This window comes from Trachemys scripta, chromosome 2 (assembly GCF_013100865.1).
Source record: "Trachemys scripta elegans isolate TJP31775 chromosome 2, CAS_Tse_1.0, whole genome shotgun sequence".
Classification (NCBI taxonomy): domain Eukaryota; kingdom Metazoa; phylum Chordata; order Testudines; family Emydidae; genus Trachemys; species Trachemys scripta.
In genome coordinates, this window is record NC_048299.1 from 218,868,475 (window position 1) to 218,889,658 (window position 21,184).

The 21,184-nt window shown below is 40.7% G+C and overlaps 1 protein-coding gene across 1 annotated transcript in view; it reads right to left on the minus strand.

Moving 5' to 3' along the window:
• Window positions 1–21,184, minus strand: part of TOX (thymocyte selection associated high mobility group box) — a 267,358-nt gene that overhangs the window by 43,969 nt on the left and 202,205 nt on the right. The window contains exon 5 of the mRNA XM_034762982.1: window positions 15,555–15,785. Coding sequence (XP_034618873.1) covers window positions 15,555–15,785 — 231 coding nt within the window. The remainder of the gene's footprint in view (window positions 1–15,554; window positions 15,786–21,184) is intronic.

The window sequence follows — 21,184 nt, forward strand, 5'->3', positions numbered from 1 at the left end:
CTAGTTGAGAACGTAGATGACACTGGTAGCTGGTGCCAACACATAGTCCTGGGTTTTGGCCTGGGCTCGCATATGGAATTTAAGCAGATGGGGAGACTAGGTGGGTGGCACTAGCAGTTCTAGCGTTATGTGCAACAGGTATAAGCAAGCCAAGGGCCCTTCCCATTCTGTTTTGGCAGCTGCCACAGATTCTAGCCCTCAAGATTAAATACATAGTTGTAATAATTTAATAGACTTGATGCCTTACAGACATTTTAAATAGGCAAAAGGCTCATGTCATCATTCAAGTGTACCCGTGACAATGGTTTAAACTGTTTTGTGCATCTTAAGATAGTGAGGATTTCTGAAACATGGAAATACATTAAAAATTGTTCTCAGTCTGAGAAGGAGATTTCTGTTCTTTTGTTTAAGAGCAACAAACATTGTAGCTTAGTTATAACCTTCTGTTGCCAAGATTTACGTTTATTTTTAACACCTCCAAAACCACTTATGAGGCTTATGTTCCCCTCTGAAACGAGTAAACACTGGTGAACAAGTAGTTTGGATGGCAGCACATTTTTATAGAACCTGGCCATTTCCCACTTGTTTTTTTAATTAATGTGATAATTAAATATAAATAGATTGGGTGAAACTCTGTTCGGACAGCTTCCTATTTCTGCTCCTGGCTTAAGTAGGGCCAGTGGGACAATCTGCCACTCTTGGGACTCTGCCAATTGGCCCTTAAGAGCAGATCCTCACACTGGGCTGGGCCTTTGTGGGTCCCAAGTAAGCAATTGTCAGCAGGCTGCCAGGTGGAGGGTTGGAGTGCAGTGGCTTCCATGAACTCAGCTATCTGAGGTTTGAGAGCCATGGGTCATGACATCATTTTCCCACCCCCAGGGGTTGCATTAAAAAATTATGGGACTTCAGAATATGGATTGGGGCCTTGTGGGTCAGAGCTATATCTTTAGGACAAGGCGTTGGCCTTCACATTTCTGGTTCCAGGGTGGTAGGTCAAGTAAAGTTTAACTGAGAGAAGAATAGGGCGTACTGGAACTGTTGTTGCTTTAGGACGCTGACCCCACACAGTTACTCAAGGTTCTTGTGATCGGTAAACACCTGGACCAGACGATGGGCCCTTCCAAGTAGTGTTGCCACTCTTCGAAGGCAGTCTGAATTGCCCGGAGCTCCTTGTCAAATATCTTGTATTTGCTCAAATATCACTCAGTAGGAGTAAACTTCCTTGTGAGGTAGGCGATGGGGTGCAGTATTTGTTCGAGTTCATGCCTTTGGAAGAGGACTGCCATGATCACTGTACTAAAGGCATTGGCAGAATTCTGACAGGAGAGTGACCTGCTCTCACCAGGGAACGAGGGGATCATGAAGGGTCAGTCAGTAGATGCCAAGGATCAGTGGAAAATTGCAGGGAATGGATCACGCTGAACTGTATTATTTCTCGGTGACCCTGAATAATGGGCTCCATGGAGACAGCTCCTCCACAACTGGAACTGAAGACAGCAGGAAGCTGTCAACAATTTCAATCATGTTGGGCATGGCTTTGTGTAGCAGGGGCACCTGTAGGGCCTGAGCTGTAGAGGCATCCATAAACTTGTCTACTGCTCTCGAATTGATGAGGACCTGTTGGAGGGGAATCCATTAGGGCTTCCCCAGGATACATAGATGGATAGGAATCTGCCAATGAGAAGCCCCTGAATGGGGCTCTGGTGCTTCTCAGTGAGGACTAGGGTGTGGGGAACTTCTCTTCTTTGAAGACTGAGGCTCTGTGCCTGGACTGGTTTGTTTCCCCAAGCCCCTTGGTGTTCGTACTGGGCTGGCCAAGATGGTATGGCCAGGTTCACTGCAGTAGAAGCACAGGTGGTGCTGATGGTGCTATTCCTTTTCTTCAGATGTGAGGCACTGACAAGCCAGATTGGCTTCCATGGGTTCGGTGGGCAATACAGAAAGTGAGTTCATGTACGCAGGTAGGGTGGGCTGCAGGGGACCTCTTTTCTCCTCTCTTCATTCTGAGAGCTGCTAATCTATGTGGATGGTGAGGTCCAAAAGGACATCTAGTCTGGTAAACATCTACGTGGGCCAATTTGTCTATGATTTCTTCCCACAAGCCCCACTGGAACTGCTACATCTGCACTGCTTCGTTCAACTCTGTATCTGTTGTAAGGTGGTGGAAGTGCGCTGCATAGGAGGCCACGGTGCCTTGCCCATGCTGGAGTCTCCTCAGAGTAGCCTCAGCCATTCAAGCTCAGTGTGGATCATTGAACATGGCTGACATTGTTTGGAGAAAGAAATCCTAGTGTGACAGCACTGGGCTATGGCCTTCCAGCACTTGGGAGGCCCGATCTAACATGTCTCCTATCAGCAGGCTGATTTCCAAGGCCACCGTGGCCCAGGCAAAAGCATAGATTTTGGGATGCATCAGAAACAGAAAGTAGCACTGGTTCATGAAACCCCAGAACCACCAGTGGTTCCTGCCAAACCGTTTGGGCCGGGGTATTGCAGGCCCCTATTCAGGGCAAGGTTCTGCAGGCTGTGTTGGCAGCATGATGTTCTTACTCCTGAGCTGCTTCACTTGCTCTTTCAGCCACTGGTTGTCCAAGGTCAGCTGTCCAACTTGGGCCTGCAGTGCTTCATTAACCACCTAGAGTCAGGGCTTCATTCGGGCGAGTTCAATGTTTCTGGTGGCTGTGACGGTGCTGCTGGGTCCATCTTTCTCTCACTGAGCTCAATCCCACAGGGATATTGTGGTCCAAACAAGCTACTTCAGCTGGATCATGGGTGGCCAGACTTAGTAGTCAGAGCCAAAGTCCACAGTCACGAGATAGGAGTCAAGAGTCAGCTGTGTCAGGATACCAGGAGGTCAGATGCAGGATACAAACTGTAGATAGAACTGCAAATTGGTAACCAGAGTCAGGCAGGGTCAGAATACCAGCAGTCAGAGGCAGAAGACAAACTGGAGGTCAGAAACCACAAAGTCAGATGCCAAGAGTCATGCTGGGATGGGATGCCAGGAAGTCAAGCCACGGGTGCAGGACCAGGAAGCACAAGGCATGCAGTCCAGAGCAGGGTGGAGTCCAGTTGTTCAGACAGCTTCCTGTTCCTGTTGCTGGCTTAAGTAGGGCCAGCAGGTCAATCAGACTGAAGGAATGGAACTTCTTGCTGGGGTCCGGGCTTCATGGGTTTCAGGTAAGCAGTTGTCAGCAGGCTGCCAGGTGGCTGACATAAGGCTGCTCCCAGGAACCTTGTAGGGCCAGGTTCTTAGTTTATTTTTTATTCATATTTCTAAAATGTGCCTAGTAAGAGATCTTCAGGTGCATGTACATTATTTCATAAGGCACCCAAAACTGGAAAAGACATTCCGCAAAGTAAACAAGCACCAAACCTTCCCAGTACCTTCAGGCAAGAGAGGTAAGATTTGAACTATGCCACAGGGGGAAGTGAATGTCAGAGTCCAGGGCTGTCCACTGACAATGTCCTGGTATCAGCTCAGAGCTTTTGAGGACTGTGCCCCCTTCCCTCTGTCCATGCCTCCCCACCTCCCCCTGTAGCTGGGCCAGGAGCGGGTCTGCGGCTCGGGGGGGGGAGGGCATGGACAGGAGTAAGGGGGTGCCCCACAGTTTGGGGAACTCTGACTTAAAGGGACCAGGTCTCTCCATATATATCACCATGAGAATCGAATCCAGCAAGACGCTTTTAGAAGCTTCGAGACAAGTCCCTAGTTTTGAACAGCTGAGGCTGGTGGGAGGGTGTCCACAGATGCTACCATTACGGGCAAGGGTGGGGTTGATATTCCCAGGAGAGAGACTGATCTCTGGAATTTGTTTCTCATTTTGGTTTGACAAAGTTTGAGTCTTTTGACTTTCAGGGGACAGTAAAAACCTAACTTATTTTCCCGGTCTTTGCCTGAATGGTTGGTACAGGGAATGCAAGGGTGGGGAAAGATGGTTTGGTCTACCTTGTGGGAATCTCCTCAGAGCTGACAACAGTGCGCCTCTTATGTATTTTGTTTTTAAATTATGTAAAGATGTGTAGAAAATTTATGATGGACACTGTGCGAAATATTTGGAATCCCGTTGTGGTATTTTGGGGAACCCCTGTATTAATTTTATGAATCACTTATGTATTATTGTGTTCTGCTCCATGGGGGAGGGTTACCATAGCTCCTCCAGGAACTAAAAACAGAGTGGGGGTGATTGCCCTTGGGATTGTAAACAAATCCAGAGAGGTGGCTTGGGGGTGGCTTGCATAGATTGTTTCAAACTGGGTTTTCCAGAGACCGAGAGACAAAGAAAGGGATTTTTGTATAAAAGGATGAGTTTAAACAGACTCAGGGTTTTCCTTCTGAGGGTATGTCCACACTGCAACATAAGCCCATGCTGGAGCCCAGGCTCAAGCCTAACCCCCCTTGCATCTACATTGTAATTATGCTAACCCAGGGCTTGGACCCAGGGTCCCAGGAGTCAGCTGAAAGTAGCCCACACTTCCATGGGACAACTTCCTTAGTCCTCTCAATCCCAACAATCTCCAGTCCACTCTACTGAAAACGGAAACCATGCCCACATCTTTGCAAACAGCAGCAGCTCAGGTCAGTATTAACCCATTCCGTTCTGATCACCGATCTGCAAACACACGGTCAGAAGGCCTCCTGGGTTAGTCAATGGAGAGTGAACTGAACAAGTTCTTTTGCAAAGTAAGGTGGTAACATGCAGAATGGCCAGTAGTTTTCCCACAGTGCACCATGATCCTAGGGTTAGAGCAGCCACATTTCAGGTGTGTGTGGGGGCACTAGGAACTATGGGATATGGTTACTTGCACAATGCAGTGTGGACACCAGAGCCCTAGGTTCGAGCACCGTTAGAAAAGTGTTAACATAAGGTTAAAATACAATATAGACACTGAAGCCCAGGGTTCCCTAACATGGTCAGCAGACTCAAGTCTCACTAGCCCTGGGCTTACACTGCAGACATACCTTGAGTGAGCAAATGAACAGTACATTCTGTCCAAACGGGTATGCCAATCCTGCTGGAAGATTGGACAGACTTTGGCCTATAAGACTGAGGGCAATTCCTGGTACATTCCGTGTGTGTGTGCATAGGACCTGTTATTGTCTTATGCATATTTTCTCTGTAATGTTTTTACCCTAAGAATAAATGTATTTTATATTCCAAAGGCTGGTTGGTACCTAGTGTTCACTGTTGTAACCTCTGAAGAAAGGTTAACCACGGAGGCTGAACCCTGGTCAGACCTGCTGGGGAAATCACAATGAAGTACAGAGGGACTGCAAGCCTAAACCCCTGGTCTGGAGTGATAAAGATGTGGGTCTCCACCCAAGAGAGGTGATGGCTAGGAAGGAAGCTTGAAAACTATGACAGATGCATTCCATACATCTAAACAAAGAAATAAGTGCTATCTGTGAAAGTCGTAATTCTAGGAGCAATGTCACCATCTCAGAGTGCTTTGAGTGATGGATGAAGTGATGTTACCCATGGAAGTACCTTTTCCAGAGATCGAGCTTACAGTTTCTGGAAAAATACTACTGTGCTGCTATCAGAGTTGAATCCAACCTCCAAATCTCCATCCCCAGCACAGCTGAATGGGTTCCTTCATGCTCAGAGAAAGCTGAAAGTTTGCCAAAGCAGGAGGCCAGTGTTCAATTTTAATCCTTTTATTTTGCAGTAGAAGCAGCATCCAGAACTCTATGAATTCCACTAGAATGTAGCTATCATATAAACAATCCACAGAACTGGTTAATGGATAGTGAAATATGCCACCATTTGACTTTTAATCTAGGTACAAACTGTAACTGAGAGAGGCCCAGGGCTTGCTCTACAGTTCAGCAGTCTCTTAGATGACATAGTATGAAAATAACACTGATGATCTATCAGAAGCTTGGAGAAAAGAATTCAGTCTTTCTGGCAGGCAAAGTTAAGGTCACAGGCCAAATACAGCTCTAGTATTAACCAGGTTCAACTCAATTGATTTTGCTGGAGCTGGAGCCACTTACGCCAGGGCTGAATTTGATCTCATGAGGTTGGAATTTATAAGGTGAGGTTTGGTTTTTTTTAGATCAAATGCACATTTTGGATAACACCCGCACCCACAAACATTAAATGTGTGATTTACGTGGTAATTACTTGTACTCAGCTGTACTCTGCAAAACTGGATCTAAACCCAAATGGACTACAATTAGTGTAATTAAATCTGGCTGAGTACACAAATGATTTAGTGCCTGACTCCCATGGACTTTTAGTCTAGAGAATGGAGGGTGGGGGAAGGATGAGGAGGAAATTGTGATTATTATTTATATTGCAGTAGCACTTAGAAGCCTAGGTTCCATTGGGCTGGGCATACTACAAACACATAAGAAACAATCCTGGCTCCACAGATACATGTAGGATTTATTTAGTAGTTGTGTCTGTTGTTTGCACCATTTGGACATTTGAAATTCACCCCTGGTTTGGAGGGCTACCCTCTCTACCACTTTAGCACTCCAGTGACGCTGCAGAAAAGAAAAGGCTGTCAAGGCAGGCTGGAAGAGAGGCCAGTAGATCCATGAATATACTGACTAAGTGGCCTTATCACCCGGTATAGAGGGTGTGCAGCAGTTACTATTCTGATATACGTTGCTTGGGGGTGAATTCAATCTTCCCAATCCCAGGCTGGAAATCCTGTTTACCCTGGCAGCTTTGTGTGAGAGGGCTGGGTTTGATCTGCAAGAAATTTTGTGGAAAAAATGAACTGCAAAGTTGAGGTCTGATACTGCCCCCTTCTGAAGTTAGTAACAAAACTATGCACCTCAATGGGAGCAAGATCTGGCCCCTGCAGAAACTATTAGACTGCTTAATCATGTGTAGCATTCTGATACCTTAACAACATACATATATATATATATTTTATTGACCTACTTGTGTTCCAGTTCATTAAGCCCAGCTGTTCTCAGAGGAGGAGAAAAAAAGCAGACAGCAATGGGAAGAGGGATCCAACCAACTAAAACAAACTGGAATAGTTGTTTTAAATGCCTCATGCGTTTATCTAGCACTTTCAAGGGAAAAAGCAGTTTTATTACAGAAATTTGCCAGTAAAACATGAGTTTCACTAACAGAAAAGGGGTAAAACGAATGACAAAAGCCTTTTTGCTGTCATAAATAGGGAGGAAGGAGGAAGCAGTTTAAGCTCTACTGATAGCAAATGGAGGAAAACACTCCCTCTTTCTTATCAACCATTCAACATCTCAACAGTGAGGTAGCTTTTACTGTGGAGGTTTCTGAATATATTTTGTTTTCTAATTCACAATGGCAGAATATACAAACAGATTTGTCTCTACTTCCTATTCTCGTTTACACAATAAAGTAAATAAAAAGATTAAATCCCTCAATAATTGTATGCTACCCATAAATCTGAGGATATATTTCAATAATTTTGTGGTCTTCTTCAAAGTGTTTTATATTTATACTTTGGAGATGGCTTTATAAATGCATTGCGAGTTTTAAAAGTAAAGGTTGCTAAAAGGGAATTTTAGTGTGTGACATCAAAGCAGAGGAGAAAAACTCAACTCAATACTCTCTTTCTCACTGCATATGGTAGAGGCTTTACTTCATAAGCAACTAAATAACGAATAAACTGTGAATAAATGTTTTGAAAATGTAACTGTGTATTCTCACTTGAAAATCTGCACTCAATTTATACTATTTCAACAACTATATAAGGCCCTGCCAGAAAAATACCATGTATGCTCTAAAATGCTAGAGACAGATCCTTAGCTGGTGCAAATTGTCATAGCTTCATTGAAGTCAGTAGAGCTATGGCAATTTACCTTACCTGAGGCTCTTCCCTGCAATTTTAAAGACACAAAGGGGGTTAGGTGTCCAATTCCAATTGAAAGTAAATGGGAGCTGGGTTCCTAACTCCCCTTTGTGCCCCCCACCCGCAGATTGCATATATTACAAATTGCTAAGATTTTTTTTTTTACATATATACACACCAGAATCAGTCTGGGTTATTTTTAGGGGCCAGGATAGAAACTCTTGAAAGCTTGAGGTTTATAATGAACATGCTAACAGCATCACAAATGTTGACACTAATACAGAGGGACTTCAATTTACTTAAGTATTGGTAACATACAATCCAAGTTCCATCAGATGATAAAGAATAAACTGCTGCATTTATCTAGTGGGTGTTTGAGCACCAATGAGGAGTAAATTATTTGATTTTGTGGGCTCAGAGGATTTGTCAGCTGCCTCATAAGTATAATTCTGGCTCTTCATATTCCTGCTGCTTCTAATTTAGCAGGACAGGCTCATAATTGAAGCAAATTAACTATTTACACTTGTCACTTCTACCAGGGGAAGAGGACACATCAGCAGGAAAGAATGAGTGGGAAATTAAATTCTTCCCACTTGTGTCAGATCTGCCCTTATATAAACACATTAACAGTAATTTCATGAGGCGTCAAACATAGAAATAAATACTGAGGGATAAAATAATGAGGTGTTGCTATTGAGCTGAACTGTTGCAGCTAATATTACTGTGTATGAATTATGTAGCCTGAAAGCAGGCATATGTTACAGCGCTCAAAGAGTTGCTTTGCATGTGCTATCTGATCATTAAGCTTTGGGTCTCTAGGTAAATCCATCTTTCTTCCTGCTTCAAGGGCCAGTATAACATTTAAGTACATACAGACATATGCACACATTATAATCTGTACATAATGGGCCAAATTCATTCCTGGTAGAACTTCAGTAAGTCAATGGAGTTACACCAGAGATCATCTTTGCATATTACATTCATTTCCATTTTTAGTATAATAGCATGTTTATTTAGGTCTTTGGCAGAAGCTTTAAAGTCACTTACTCTAATGTAAACAAGAACATTTTGTTTGTAATTTGCTAAATCTATTACAGCCTTTCTGGGTCTCCAATTAGAAGCTTAAGGTTCATTTAGTACATTTACATCTGGTTCTGATTTTAAATGACTTTCCTTTTTCACTTAAGAACAGAAAATGACCTAAGCAGTCTTTTTACCCCGTTTGAACCAACCTTCTATCTGAAAGCCATAGAGGCTCAACTATTTAGTATGCCTAACTTTGCTCCCTAGGGGTCATTTTTCTCCCCTTTGTAGTAAAATTATGTGCAAAGGGCAACAATGTACAGAAATTGGCTACAAAAATGGGATGTAAAAGAGCCCATGCCGTTTACTCAGGTGAAAAAAATGTTTGTAGTAAAAAAGAAAGGGTAGAAAAGCCATTGAAAACCACCAAAAATCGTGAATCTATATTGAGGAAGATGTGTACTGATTTATTACTGGTAGAGCTGATTTTGTTGGGATTTTTATGAAACAAAAACAGATTTTTTTTCAAACAAAGTTTTTAATGAAAAATGGGGAAAATATTATAAGTCTTCCCCTATTTTTGACTAGCTCTAGTTACTGTACAGAAGGCAGTATTTGGGAAGAGGCTGCGGGGTATGCAAAAATATGCAGTAAACATTTGGGAGCCCCTTCCAGGGAGAGGCGAAAGTCACTCTAGACAGACAGACAGCTACGCTCTCTCTCTCTCTCTGTGCAGATGCTTGGAAATCCATGGAAACAGTTACAATATGGGACACTGAAGTGCAGATATCCGCACACAGCAAGGGAAGAGTGTTTTGCCCCTTCTTTTCTGTAGTAAGTTACATTGTCTTTCTTGGATAGCATGGTCATAATGTGCTGTGCTTTTTAAGCAGAGCTCCGCACTGCTTTCAGTTCAAAAAGGAATGGCATCATGTGTTTCATAGTATTTCTGCTTTTTCCTGATTCCTTCCATATTTCCTCAGATCACGCTTCCTCTGACTTTTTGTAGTTTGAAAAACTTTTGTAGATCTTCCCACAAACCCTTTTAGTGGTCTAATTTGGTATGGTATCCCAACAACTAGGTTTGGGCTGACTAACTGAGTTCTCAAGCAGGATTTGTATCAAGCTCTGGCACCGTCATTCATTCTATGGTGTGCAAACCATAGGAACATATCCCTTTTTTATAGCTAATGAAACTATGATCTGCATCATGATTTACTTGATCCAACTGCTGTTCAAGTCAATAGAAAGACTCCTATAGATTTCAATGGAAGCTGTATCAAGTCACAGTATATAGAAGATTTAATATGTACATATTTTAAAAGATGTGATATAGCTGAGCTGTTATTTTTCCTTCTCAGTAGTTGCCACATAGTGGAAAAATAATTAACCAAAAAATCCCATCAGTACTTTTTAAACCTTATTTTCTCCACCTCATTATCTTTTTACAACTTATTGTGTGTTATGCTTTGCTTACTGATTAATTTATATTTAAAACAATAGAAAGGAATTCCAACTCAGGAAATGGCAATAATTCTATTTAAGTTCCTGAATAAGCATCAACTTCCAAAGCATAAAATGGCAAAGCTTTATGATTACTGAATTGAAAGCCTAATTCATAAATAAAGTAAGTATTCCTATGAGAATCCCACACTTCTTTATTTTAATTTCTTTTTGAGATTCTTTCTATAGTATCTTCATGGAAGCCAAACTCCATATAGTATGTTAATCCCTTGCTTATTTTAGAACCCAATTTCCCTACCAGAGCCCATTGATTTTGTGACAGTTACTTGTATTCTGAGACTGGAGAAGTAGGCCCTTAATATGCAGAAGATCTAGCATTTTGGGGAAGCTTCTTGTAATCAACCTAGTTGATTTCAATGGGAAGGTCTGCTTAAAAAACAAATGGCACAGAGTAGTCCTATGTTTTCCTAATGGTTGTACTGTGCAAAGTCCTGCTAGGTTATCACCAATACTCTGTTGTTTGTTAGTCCCAGTTTATAGTTATACTCATTGACCCATTAGGGTCAATGGGAGATTTGCTCAAGTAATTCTACAGAATTTGATCAACAGCTGTTAACAGCTGTGGAGTACTACAGGAACAATAGGTGTTGAACAGAGATTTTGTAAATGTTGATTTTTGCATAAAAAAAAGGGATACAGTTATCTCATCCTTTGACAGTTGAAAAATGTCAACCAAAAAACAATAACAACAGAAACAACTAAACAAACACCACATTTTTCATGAAACCATGTATGAAAAAATTACTTTTCTTTTACCAGCTCTAGTTTTGAGCAATTTTGATACACGGGAATCAGTGGCCCTGATTCAGCACTGTGATCTGCATGGGTGGACTTCTGCACCTATGTACGTCAAAAACTTGGCCCTGGTGTTAAATCTAAGCCTGTTGCAGGTGTAATGGCACTTTTTTCTAGCTTGTAAAGATATCCTCTACCATGTGGTTTAGCGGTCATTAATAATGCTGCTCTTGCAACTTTCTTTAGCAAATATAAGTGGTAAATTTCAATAAATATGCATGTCGATAATCTCCAAGATGAATATGAGGAGACAGAGTCTACAAAATGCTGTTGAAACTGCTGAGCATTTTTTCCTAGAACTTGCTCAGCACTTTGCAGGATCAGACCCTCAGTACAATGCAGAATTAATTTTGATTATAAACACAATGGACCTAGCAAATAGGAGAGTTCTTTTGGATCAGGGGCTGTCTTTTATTCTGTTTATACTATACCAAAGAATATGGGGCTTGATCCTGATTGGTGCTTTTAGGTATTACCACAAGACATAAATTATAGTAATAAATATGTGAAATCAGTCAAAGACAGAGGAGCAAACAAACATATGGTAAAACAAAGTATTGTAATACCCTGCATATATATTTGGTTGCATTACTCTTTTCTGATTGAATTCTGTAGCATGCAATTCTGCCGTTTAAAACGCTAATGGTTTTCCAAGGTTCAGCAATTTAACTTGAAGACAATACAGATAACAAAAACAAATTCTGTTCTACTATTTTTTTTCCAATACAGGAATTATTCAATTATTGCTTTCAGCTGTGAGCAGGAACACTGGAATTAAATTCAGAAATTCCAGGGTTTTTTTATGAAAATTGAATCTGTATTTCTTTTAGGTCTCTGACAAGCATGGGGACTATTTTTTATACTACACACAAAATCAACAGATGAAGAGCAAAGCTTGTTTCCTCATGAATGTGCATTTTCAATTTGTTTTTGTTTATCTCCATTGTATGGTGCTGGACTATCACACCGCAACTGAGATTTTCTACTCTGCTGGGGAAAGAAAGTGAGTTCTGGAAGGAAGAATACAGTGATGTACCTAATGACTAATATGATTCAGACTCGTAAATTAAAGGTAATTATAAAATATGCTGGAAGAAAGACAGATGAGTGGCTAAAGTGTTTTTTGACCTGTGTTTTTATTAAAGAACAGTAACATTAATTGGAACTAGAGACAGGGACTATTGTGAAGTTCAGATATAGATCCAAATTATCACCAACTTCAGGGGAATCTGGATCCAGGATTCTAGTTTCAATTAGTATAGAGATGGGCCCAAGATCCAGAGAGAAGCTTTTGGAAAGTTTCTGAGGGGTGTGCGTGTTTGGATTTGGGGTTCCAGTGTGTGAACATCATTAGCAAGAACTCTGAATTTACATCATTGCATGTCATGTGGGCAAATCTCTGCAAGGGCGAAAAACATTAAGGGTGCACTATTACTGGCACGCAACGAAGGGGGAGAAGGTGTAAGCAAGGAGCCTTACCCCTCTTGTACAACCCATGTAAGGATCTACGATAATTGCAATTCCATTGTTCTCTGATACTGCCCCCCCACACCAACCCACATGGCGACACAAGTCACCTCAGACGGAATAAGGGTTAGTTCTGGCCGCTCACCCACTCGGCCCTGGCTGAGCACACCAAGGACCCAAGGCTACTTTTCTGCATGCTGGGGAGGATCCTGAGAGACAACCCTTCCTGCTGTGGCTCTGCATCACCTGCAATGCCAGGCTGTTAGTATCTGCACTAAGAAAAATACAGTCAAAACTTTTTGCTACTGAAATTTATTCTGAATATAGTCCATGTTTCGGAGCCCAGAGCAAGTAGTGACTCTCATGATCCTGAGATGCAACATTCAACTATTATAGAGGAACTGCTGTACTGAAACAATCAAGTCCATCTAATCCAGGATCCTCCCTCAGACAGTGGCTGGGCACATTAGAGGAAGGCAGAACCCCACAAACTTTAATGTACCTGACCTCTATGATCCTCTGATTCACAAAGTCACCTTTCCTCCAACTGAACTTTCTGGAAGCCACACCTTATATAGTAACAGTTTCTAGGTAGAAAATTTTTTTTTTTGGTCAGTCATTAAGGGCCAAATTCTGACCCATAAAAGTCAGCAGTAAAACTCTCATTGGTTTTAATGGGACCTAAGTGCCTCTCCATGCAATCTTCCAGCTGACTTTTTGTGGGGGGTTAGTGAAGGTAGACAACCAATTCTCTGAAGTCCAGAAGTCAGGACTTATAAAAAGAATTTTTAGTGACACTCTTTTTAATAATAATAGGTTTGTATCAAGATGCTAGTCAAATTAGCACAGAATTAGTACGGAAAATGAGAAACCTCTGGAACGTTCTGCTCAGGAAGCCTTTACAGTTCTTTGTTTCTGTCAATTGGTATAATGCCTGGAGATGCTGAAAAGGACAGCTTCCACACAGTGTTTTCTATTGAAATCAAATAAACACTGTATACATAAATAGATGTTGTGCTTTCTGCCTCCCTGCTGGTTGGCTGTTTACTCTGGCCTCTCCACTCTCCTCTCCTTCACAATCCCTCTGCAGCCAGCCTCACTCTCCACTGTCCCTGGTCTCCGTGCCGCACTTCATTTTTCCTCGCTCCCCACTGTTCCTTACATTTCCCACTCCTGGCTTCCTGTCAGCTCACGTCCTCCCCCTACCACATTAAAACCAAACAATGACAACAGAGCAATAAACCTAATATGATATTTGCCAACCATCACTCTGACCATTGGGTCTGGCTCCTGTGATGAGCTCCACACAGAAGGACCTCTGCAACTCCAACAAGGGCCCAATGATTTCAGTGGGGTTCTGTGCAGATGCAGGTCCATCCTTGCAGAGATCCTTACAGGATGAAGGCCTTTGCTTTCCCCCTCACTTTTGTCTTTCTGATTTATTTAGATTGTTAACTTTTCAGGGCAAGGAACGTATCTTCATATATGTTTGCCCAGCATCTAGTGCAACAGAGCCCCTATCCTGCTTGGGGTCTTTGGGCACTACTGCAATACAAATAATAAATAATAGTGAACAACAATCGCTTAGGGAGTAGAACCCTATATTATTTTCTACAGCTGGTTTCCATCCTTTGCCTTTCTCTTCAGTGGAAAAATTACATTGTAAAAAAATTAAAAACATTTTAATATGTTTGCAAAATGTAAGGACATTGTTATAGTTGTAATCAGACACTACAGAGTGTTCTCTTCCTGTGTAGCCATGATTCCCCACACCTAATTCACTGCAAGCACTAGGCTTTCTCCATGTGCTTAACAATGTACCTAGGTGTATCTTTGTTATGCAACACTATACATTCTGTCATGTTTTATGGATTAAGTAAAACATTTAATCTTATATTTCTAAGGTAGACATGCAGAGGAAACAGGGCCTTACTGGGAACACTATTACCATCAGCCAAGGCTGTATATAACTTAATTGAGAAAGACAACAATGGACCTGGAAGGAGGAAAAAGAGAAGTGCAGAGCTGAGAATGTGAAGGAAATTATTACTTTAACATGGACACAAAGGGGAGCTATTCACACTGCTTTACATTCCACCTGATCGTCCCTTACAATCACACCAGGTCTTTTTTCTAGAGAGTGCTGAAAAAAGCCCCTTGATATACCACAAGTAGGATCCATAAAGTAAAAAGATAAGGAATCAAACTTTTCCTAGACTGACCTATAGTTCCTTTTTAAAATAGAAACAATACCTTAAAAATATAGCAGTGAAAATGCATTTGCCACAGAATGGTCAGTTAACAAAGGACTATCAAATATTTAGGGCCTGAGCCTTATGGCTCTTATTCCCTGTCACACTGCATAGCTCCCATAACATCTCATCATATAGATGAGAACATCCCATTTAGTCTTTCACTTTGTACAATATTTAATGACAACATGTATACAAAAAGAGGAGGAAAGAGCTGAGCATATACTCCCACATAGTCTGAAAAGCTGTTGGGGAAGGGTTTGAATAACATATTGGTATCAGCTCTTTGGTGGTGTTCAAGGAGTGGCTAGGGATAGACAGACTTTAAGTTTTCTGTTAAGTTGGAAAAGAATAAAGATAATAATGACAAAAGGATAAAGAGAACTGCTGAAGGGGAAGATAGGTGGTTTTTAAACATCACTCTGGCAGTGTAAAAGGGCCTCATTGTAACTGAGCCTCAAGCCCTCTGACTTTGGCACACAAAATCCTAAAAGTAATGATATAAATTCGCAGGCAGAAGAACTAAAATACTCTTTCTAGTGGCCTAATAAACTGATATATGAAATGAGGTGATAGTCCCCTGAACTCAAGTTCTGATATGACACATTTTCAGGTTTAGTCGGAATGAACAAAAGGAGCTGCTCAAAGTGGTTAGACGACATGTACTTGATCACTACAATTTATATCACATTGTACCTGTTTTTGTTCCTCTCCCAAGCCATCCCACATTGAAGCTACAATTTTAGAGACTTCACCAAATGTAGCATTTGGGTTTTGGCCCTTGATGGCTGCTTGAGTGTCTCGGAAGAATAATGCATAGGCAGACACGGGCTTCTGTGGCTCATTAGGGTCCTTCTTCTTCTTCTTTTTGGGAGTTTTGGGTTTCTTTCCCATATCAGAAGCAGGTCGCTTCTCTCCTCCATTGACCTGTAATAAAAGTTCACAAAAGGATAGAAACTCATTAAATTGTGAATCAGACCAAAAAGCTCTATTTATCAAGGCACCTACAATATACATTATGGATTTTGCTGGGGAAAACGTCTTTTGATAATCCAAATGTTGACAACATTTCACAGGGTTTCATCTATAAAAGGCATTATAAATGTTCTAGGTTATGTAACGTTTTTCCTAAAATGATTCATACATTGTTTTTATAAAATTATCATCTCATTAATAGATTAGCTTGTCATCTTTTTATCTTTTCGGAGTCTTACAGCTAATGGTTGTTGGAGACCTGTAATGAGTAAAATCATTACAGATTTAATTATACATTGACCACTAGTTTAATCATTAGAACCATTTAAACAGAGCAAGAACAATATAATTTCCACCTTATATTTTTCTTTCCCTTAGAGGACTATTTTAACCTACGGCTCAGTTCATTTCCAACTGAAGTTAGTGGGATTGTTTCCAGTGACTTCACTGGGAACTGGATTGGGAATCAAGTGAATTGAGATTTAAAAAAAAATGTTAATTTCCTTGTATTATTCTTAATCAAAATCAAGAGAAACAAAATTTCAGCAGTTTAGGTTGGAAATTTTTTTGACCTATTGAAGGGCTCAATTTTGGTCTTATTGGAGTCAATGGCAAAACTCTCATTAACTCTACTGGTGCAGGATCAGTCCATTAGGTTCTGAATAAAGGAGCAAATGAGGCTCACGCATACACTGGATGAAAAGAAGAGCTTGTGTTTGTGTGTGTATACACACACTTAAAAAATCCCCAAGCCCTGGATCCCTCTTGTGGATTTCACTGCAGCCTGAAGACCTGCAAATTTGTGAAAACCCAACTGTCCTTTAACCATTAAATATTTATATTGCAGTAGGGCTTCCAACAGGATTCAGGACCCCATTTTGCCAGATGCTGTGCAAAAATATGCAAAGACACAGGCCTGATTTTCTAGGCGGCTCGAACTACATGGCAGAAAGTGGCCTCAGCAGACTGGAGAATCTGGCTAACTGTATCTGTCTTTCATTTGAAAAAACTCAGGGGGAGAGGGTTACTATCGAATAGAGATGATTTCTATCATTTTTAATAAACTGTGATCAGTTTAGACATGCTAGATTACAGGTGTTCCAAAAATAAATACAGGTGCATAGTGACAGTGGCTGCATATGGCTGTATATGCTCACTCTGGGCCAGACCCTTCTCCCTCTTCCTGTGTGTCACCGGACTGTGTTTAATGGGACTACTCAAGTGAGTAAAGTGAGCAGGATTTGGCCAGTTGTGGCTTTTTAATCAGAACAGCAATGTGATGAATGTAACTTAAAAAGGAAATTGCTTGGTTCCTAGGCACCTGGTTAGGCAATCAAATATGCAGTTAATGGTTGTGGAGTACACCAGCAGCACTAGAGAGAAGAGGGAAGAAGTTATAAAACACAAGCTGCTTGTTTCAAACTTGCAGATTACTATTTCACTCTACACTGTAGAAGAAACTACAAGATCAATAATATATGAAGGTGTGTTATGTGCACACGCGAAGAGCTCCCTAGTTAATTTGAGCATCCTAATCCAAATTTTCCAAACACCTCTAAGTAACGTTCACAAATCCCAGGAGCAAGGAGGCTTTACAACTTCAGACCCACAGTTAAAGTTCCTACTATTGCTATTTTAAAAGGTTTGTTTTAACGCTTTTGAATTGACCATAGGGATTTGCAAGCTTGTAGATATTTAAGATAGCAGGATGTCCAAACTACCATTTAACTATGTGATAAATAATCGTAATATGCATAAAAGGTAAGAGAAAAAAGTCTTCTTGTAAATAGCTCAGACATTTTATTCTCCAACCCAAATAATCAAGTGGCTTCAAACATCCCACTGCTAAAAAGGGAGTACTCCCTGGGGAAATTCCGTTTGTTTTATAAAAAATAAGTAAAGAAAAAGAATTCCAGTACTAATAACCTTGGAAATGGCTGAGATGATGGCGTACCTTATGCTCCCATCAGTCTATCAGCTTCATAGACTCCACTGCTAACCGCCAAAGCAGAGACAGATGGGAAATAAAATAAAAAACATATATATTCTTCTAGGCATAGACTCGTGCCTCAAAATCCCTAGAGGTGTAGTTAGCTCATGGTAATCCACCTCCTGTCATGCCTTATTGCTTAATTATAGTGATGTATTTAACTTATTTATCACAAGAAAGCAATAATCTTTCACTTTAAAAAAGTCGGTAGTAACCACGTTGCACAGATGATAGATCACAAGACTACCCAGTGTAGGATTTAAGTCTATCAAGTAAGGCACATTGTTGATATCTAAATGTCCCTTGAGAAGTTTGAAAATGTCTATAAATATATTTAAAATAAACTGCAATAGTACCAAATCCTTTAGCGGAGCTAGGAGAGCTGTTTTACGCATACTATCTTGCAGTAATTGCTGTAGTTTAAAATAGATTTTAATCAAGCACCATCTGCATAATAGGCTGAACAAACAACACAGAATTCTACTTATAACTCTGACCATATAAAATAAATATTGTAAAACCTCTACCACATAAAGAGAATATGTGGCAGCAGTTCCCTAGTAATCATGTTTCTGTTAGTTAATTTTTGCTACTTGCAGTCCTCTAGGTCTCTTTTCTCTGAACTACACTATTTGAAATTCTCTCATAAGCGAAATTCAAATGAGCATGGAAAAAAAACAGTCATCCATCTACTGAGAAATACATATTTGCAAGCCTATAATGCTTCTAGCATCTCACAATTATGCTTAGCAATAACAGAATACATGTTTAATGATCCAACACTATGAATTATGGCAAGAATCGCACAAATGCGGTATTTGAATTTTGAAGTGGTCAGAATAAAATGTGTAGTAAATGGGCACTTTGTTGTAAATGGTTTTATAGTTACATACAAATACTGATTTTTTAAGGTCTCCTTTTCATTCGTTTAACCACAGACTTGAATACTGAATTTAGAAGAATTCAACACAGCCAGTTTTAGGATCTGCGCCTCCTACACAAATGAGTTCCTTGGCCAGAGATTTTAGTTTCCACTTCCACTGTTCTAAGCTACTTTCAGATCATTCACTTTCAACCTCAAAATCACATTACTGTTATCCTTCTCCCTGGGTCTTACTGACAGGCCCCCTGGGACGCCTTACTCTTAAAGCAACAGTATCTAGAGCAACTACCAGTAAGTCCTCGGTAATGCCCTCTTTAATGGTGCTGCTGCTTTTCCCTTCTTTGTGTTTGAGCTAGTGCAGATGTGTATTTTAAGTCTGACAGTTCTGTATGAAATGGCCACTACTACCAGGTGTGTGCATGTCTGGAAATGCCCAGCAGCTGTTATAATCATTTATATATATGGTGATGGTTCCATAGCATGGATAGTTTTTAGCATAATTTTATGCTGTTGACTAAAGAATGTATTTAATATGAAGTTCCTTTCCTACTGGAGGTTCTGTATACTAACAGTTGTATAGTTTATTTCCCTTTCCTCTTTGTTTATTTCCCGCACTGGTGATAGGTTTATTAAGCTAATATAGCCAGTTCCTGCACCCACTGAAAACAATGGGAATTTTGTCACTGCCTTCAGTGGAGTAGGATTACATGTCTAATGCAAAGGCATACATTAGCTTATTCGTTTTGTCAGTCTGTATACATACATTGCCTACAAATGAAGTCAGTTTACCCTCTCAAATCATTTAGAGAGTTTTTTTTCTCAGACAGAATTGGGTTTAGTTGTTAGAAAGCATGACAAAGAAGTATCTATTTTACTACCAAATCTTTCACAAGAAGTGCAGCAATTCTTCTTTTAAAACCATAGGGTAGGTACTCTGCTGGTGTAACAGGCCTAGCATAGTTGGCATTGACTTTAGTGGCGCTACACAGGTTTATGTCAGCCTAGGACTTATTTTGACTAATACTGGTAGATGAGTTGAAAGATGTTGGGACTTGCTCGTTAAATTGAAAGAATAAAAAAAGACAATTATTATGCTTATTCCAGATAACGTGGTACTCACTCCATTATCACTCAGTCCTCATAGGAAAGTCTCACTGACTTCATCAAGTGTGCCTCAAAATCGCTATTTGTAGCAAAATTTGGGAATTACCTCATGACTGCAGTGCATGACTGCCTGAGTAAGGACTGAGTAAAGAACTCAGGAGTTATATCAATGTACGATACCACACAATGGGTCAACAGTTTATAAAACATAGGCAAAAATCCCAGAGTTTATCACACAAGATTGTGTGCAAATATGAGCTATTGGATCTCCCACTGGTCAGAGACTGGCAGAGCCCCCTCCTGTCCCCATCCAGCCCTGGTGCAATTTCTTTCAAAGGGACAAAGATGGAAGAGGAGCTGGTTTGAGAAATGGGAACCCTCAATTGCCCCTTTAGGGCAGCTTTAAGATCACTTTGTACCGGTCTGGCCCACACAAAGTTGCTAAAGGCGAATGATCTGTCCCAGGTAGTTGGCAGTTTCCAGGGACACAGCTGTAACTGGGAGCTATACCCAGTAGTTTTTATTTGCAGTGTTGCTGTAGCAGGATATGAGACAGACAAGGTGGATGAGATAATATCTTTTACTGGACCAACTTCTGTTGGTGAGAGTGACAAGCTTTCGAGCTACACAGACCTGAAGAAGAGATCTTGTCTCTTTCACCAACAGAAGTTGGTCCAGCACCAGACCCTTCAGAGGAAGGTGCAAGTAAACCTACAGTAGACAGATGTGGGATAATCTGACTCCCCTGAAGATCTCATTCTAATCCCAAATAGAGATCAGTTTAAACAGTGAATCATGTAGTTTTATATCCCTTCCAAAAATTTTTTACTAACTAACTATTATAACTTTGGAAGAATGCTAAGGTAACAGTAACATATCAATTTCTGTGTACTTAGTAACTTTAATTCTGGTATATCATGCTTTCTTTTCCTGATGATTAAGTTAAGGATGATTAAGCTAAGCAGAATTTTAAAGGGAGCTTCCATATTAGCATTACTTGTTTAATACACAAATCCAGAATACATAAATAGACTTCAGTAGGAAAGACACCCTATTTCTTTGTCTGTAATACTCAATAGTTCCTTCACTGTTATTGAAAATATTTGTTTTAATTTGAAATACCTGATTTAGTGAAATCAAAGTCCTAGGCTTATGATAAGGAGGCAACCTAGTGACAGAGGATGTGGAAAAAGCTAATGTACTCAATGCTTTTTTTGCCTCTGTCTTCACGAACAAGGTCAGCTCCCAGACTACTGCACTGGGCAGCACAGCATGGGTAGGAGGTGACCAGCCCTCTGTGGAGAAAGTGGATCAGGACTATTTAGAAAAGCTGGACGAGCACAAGTCCATGGGGCCGGATGCGCTGCATCTGAA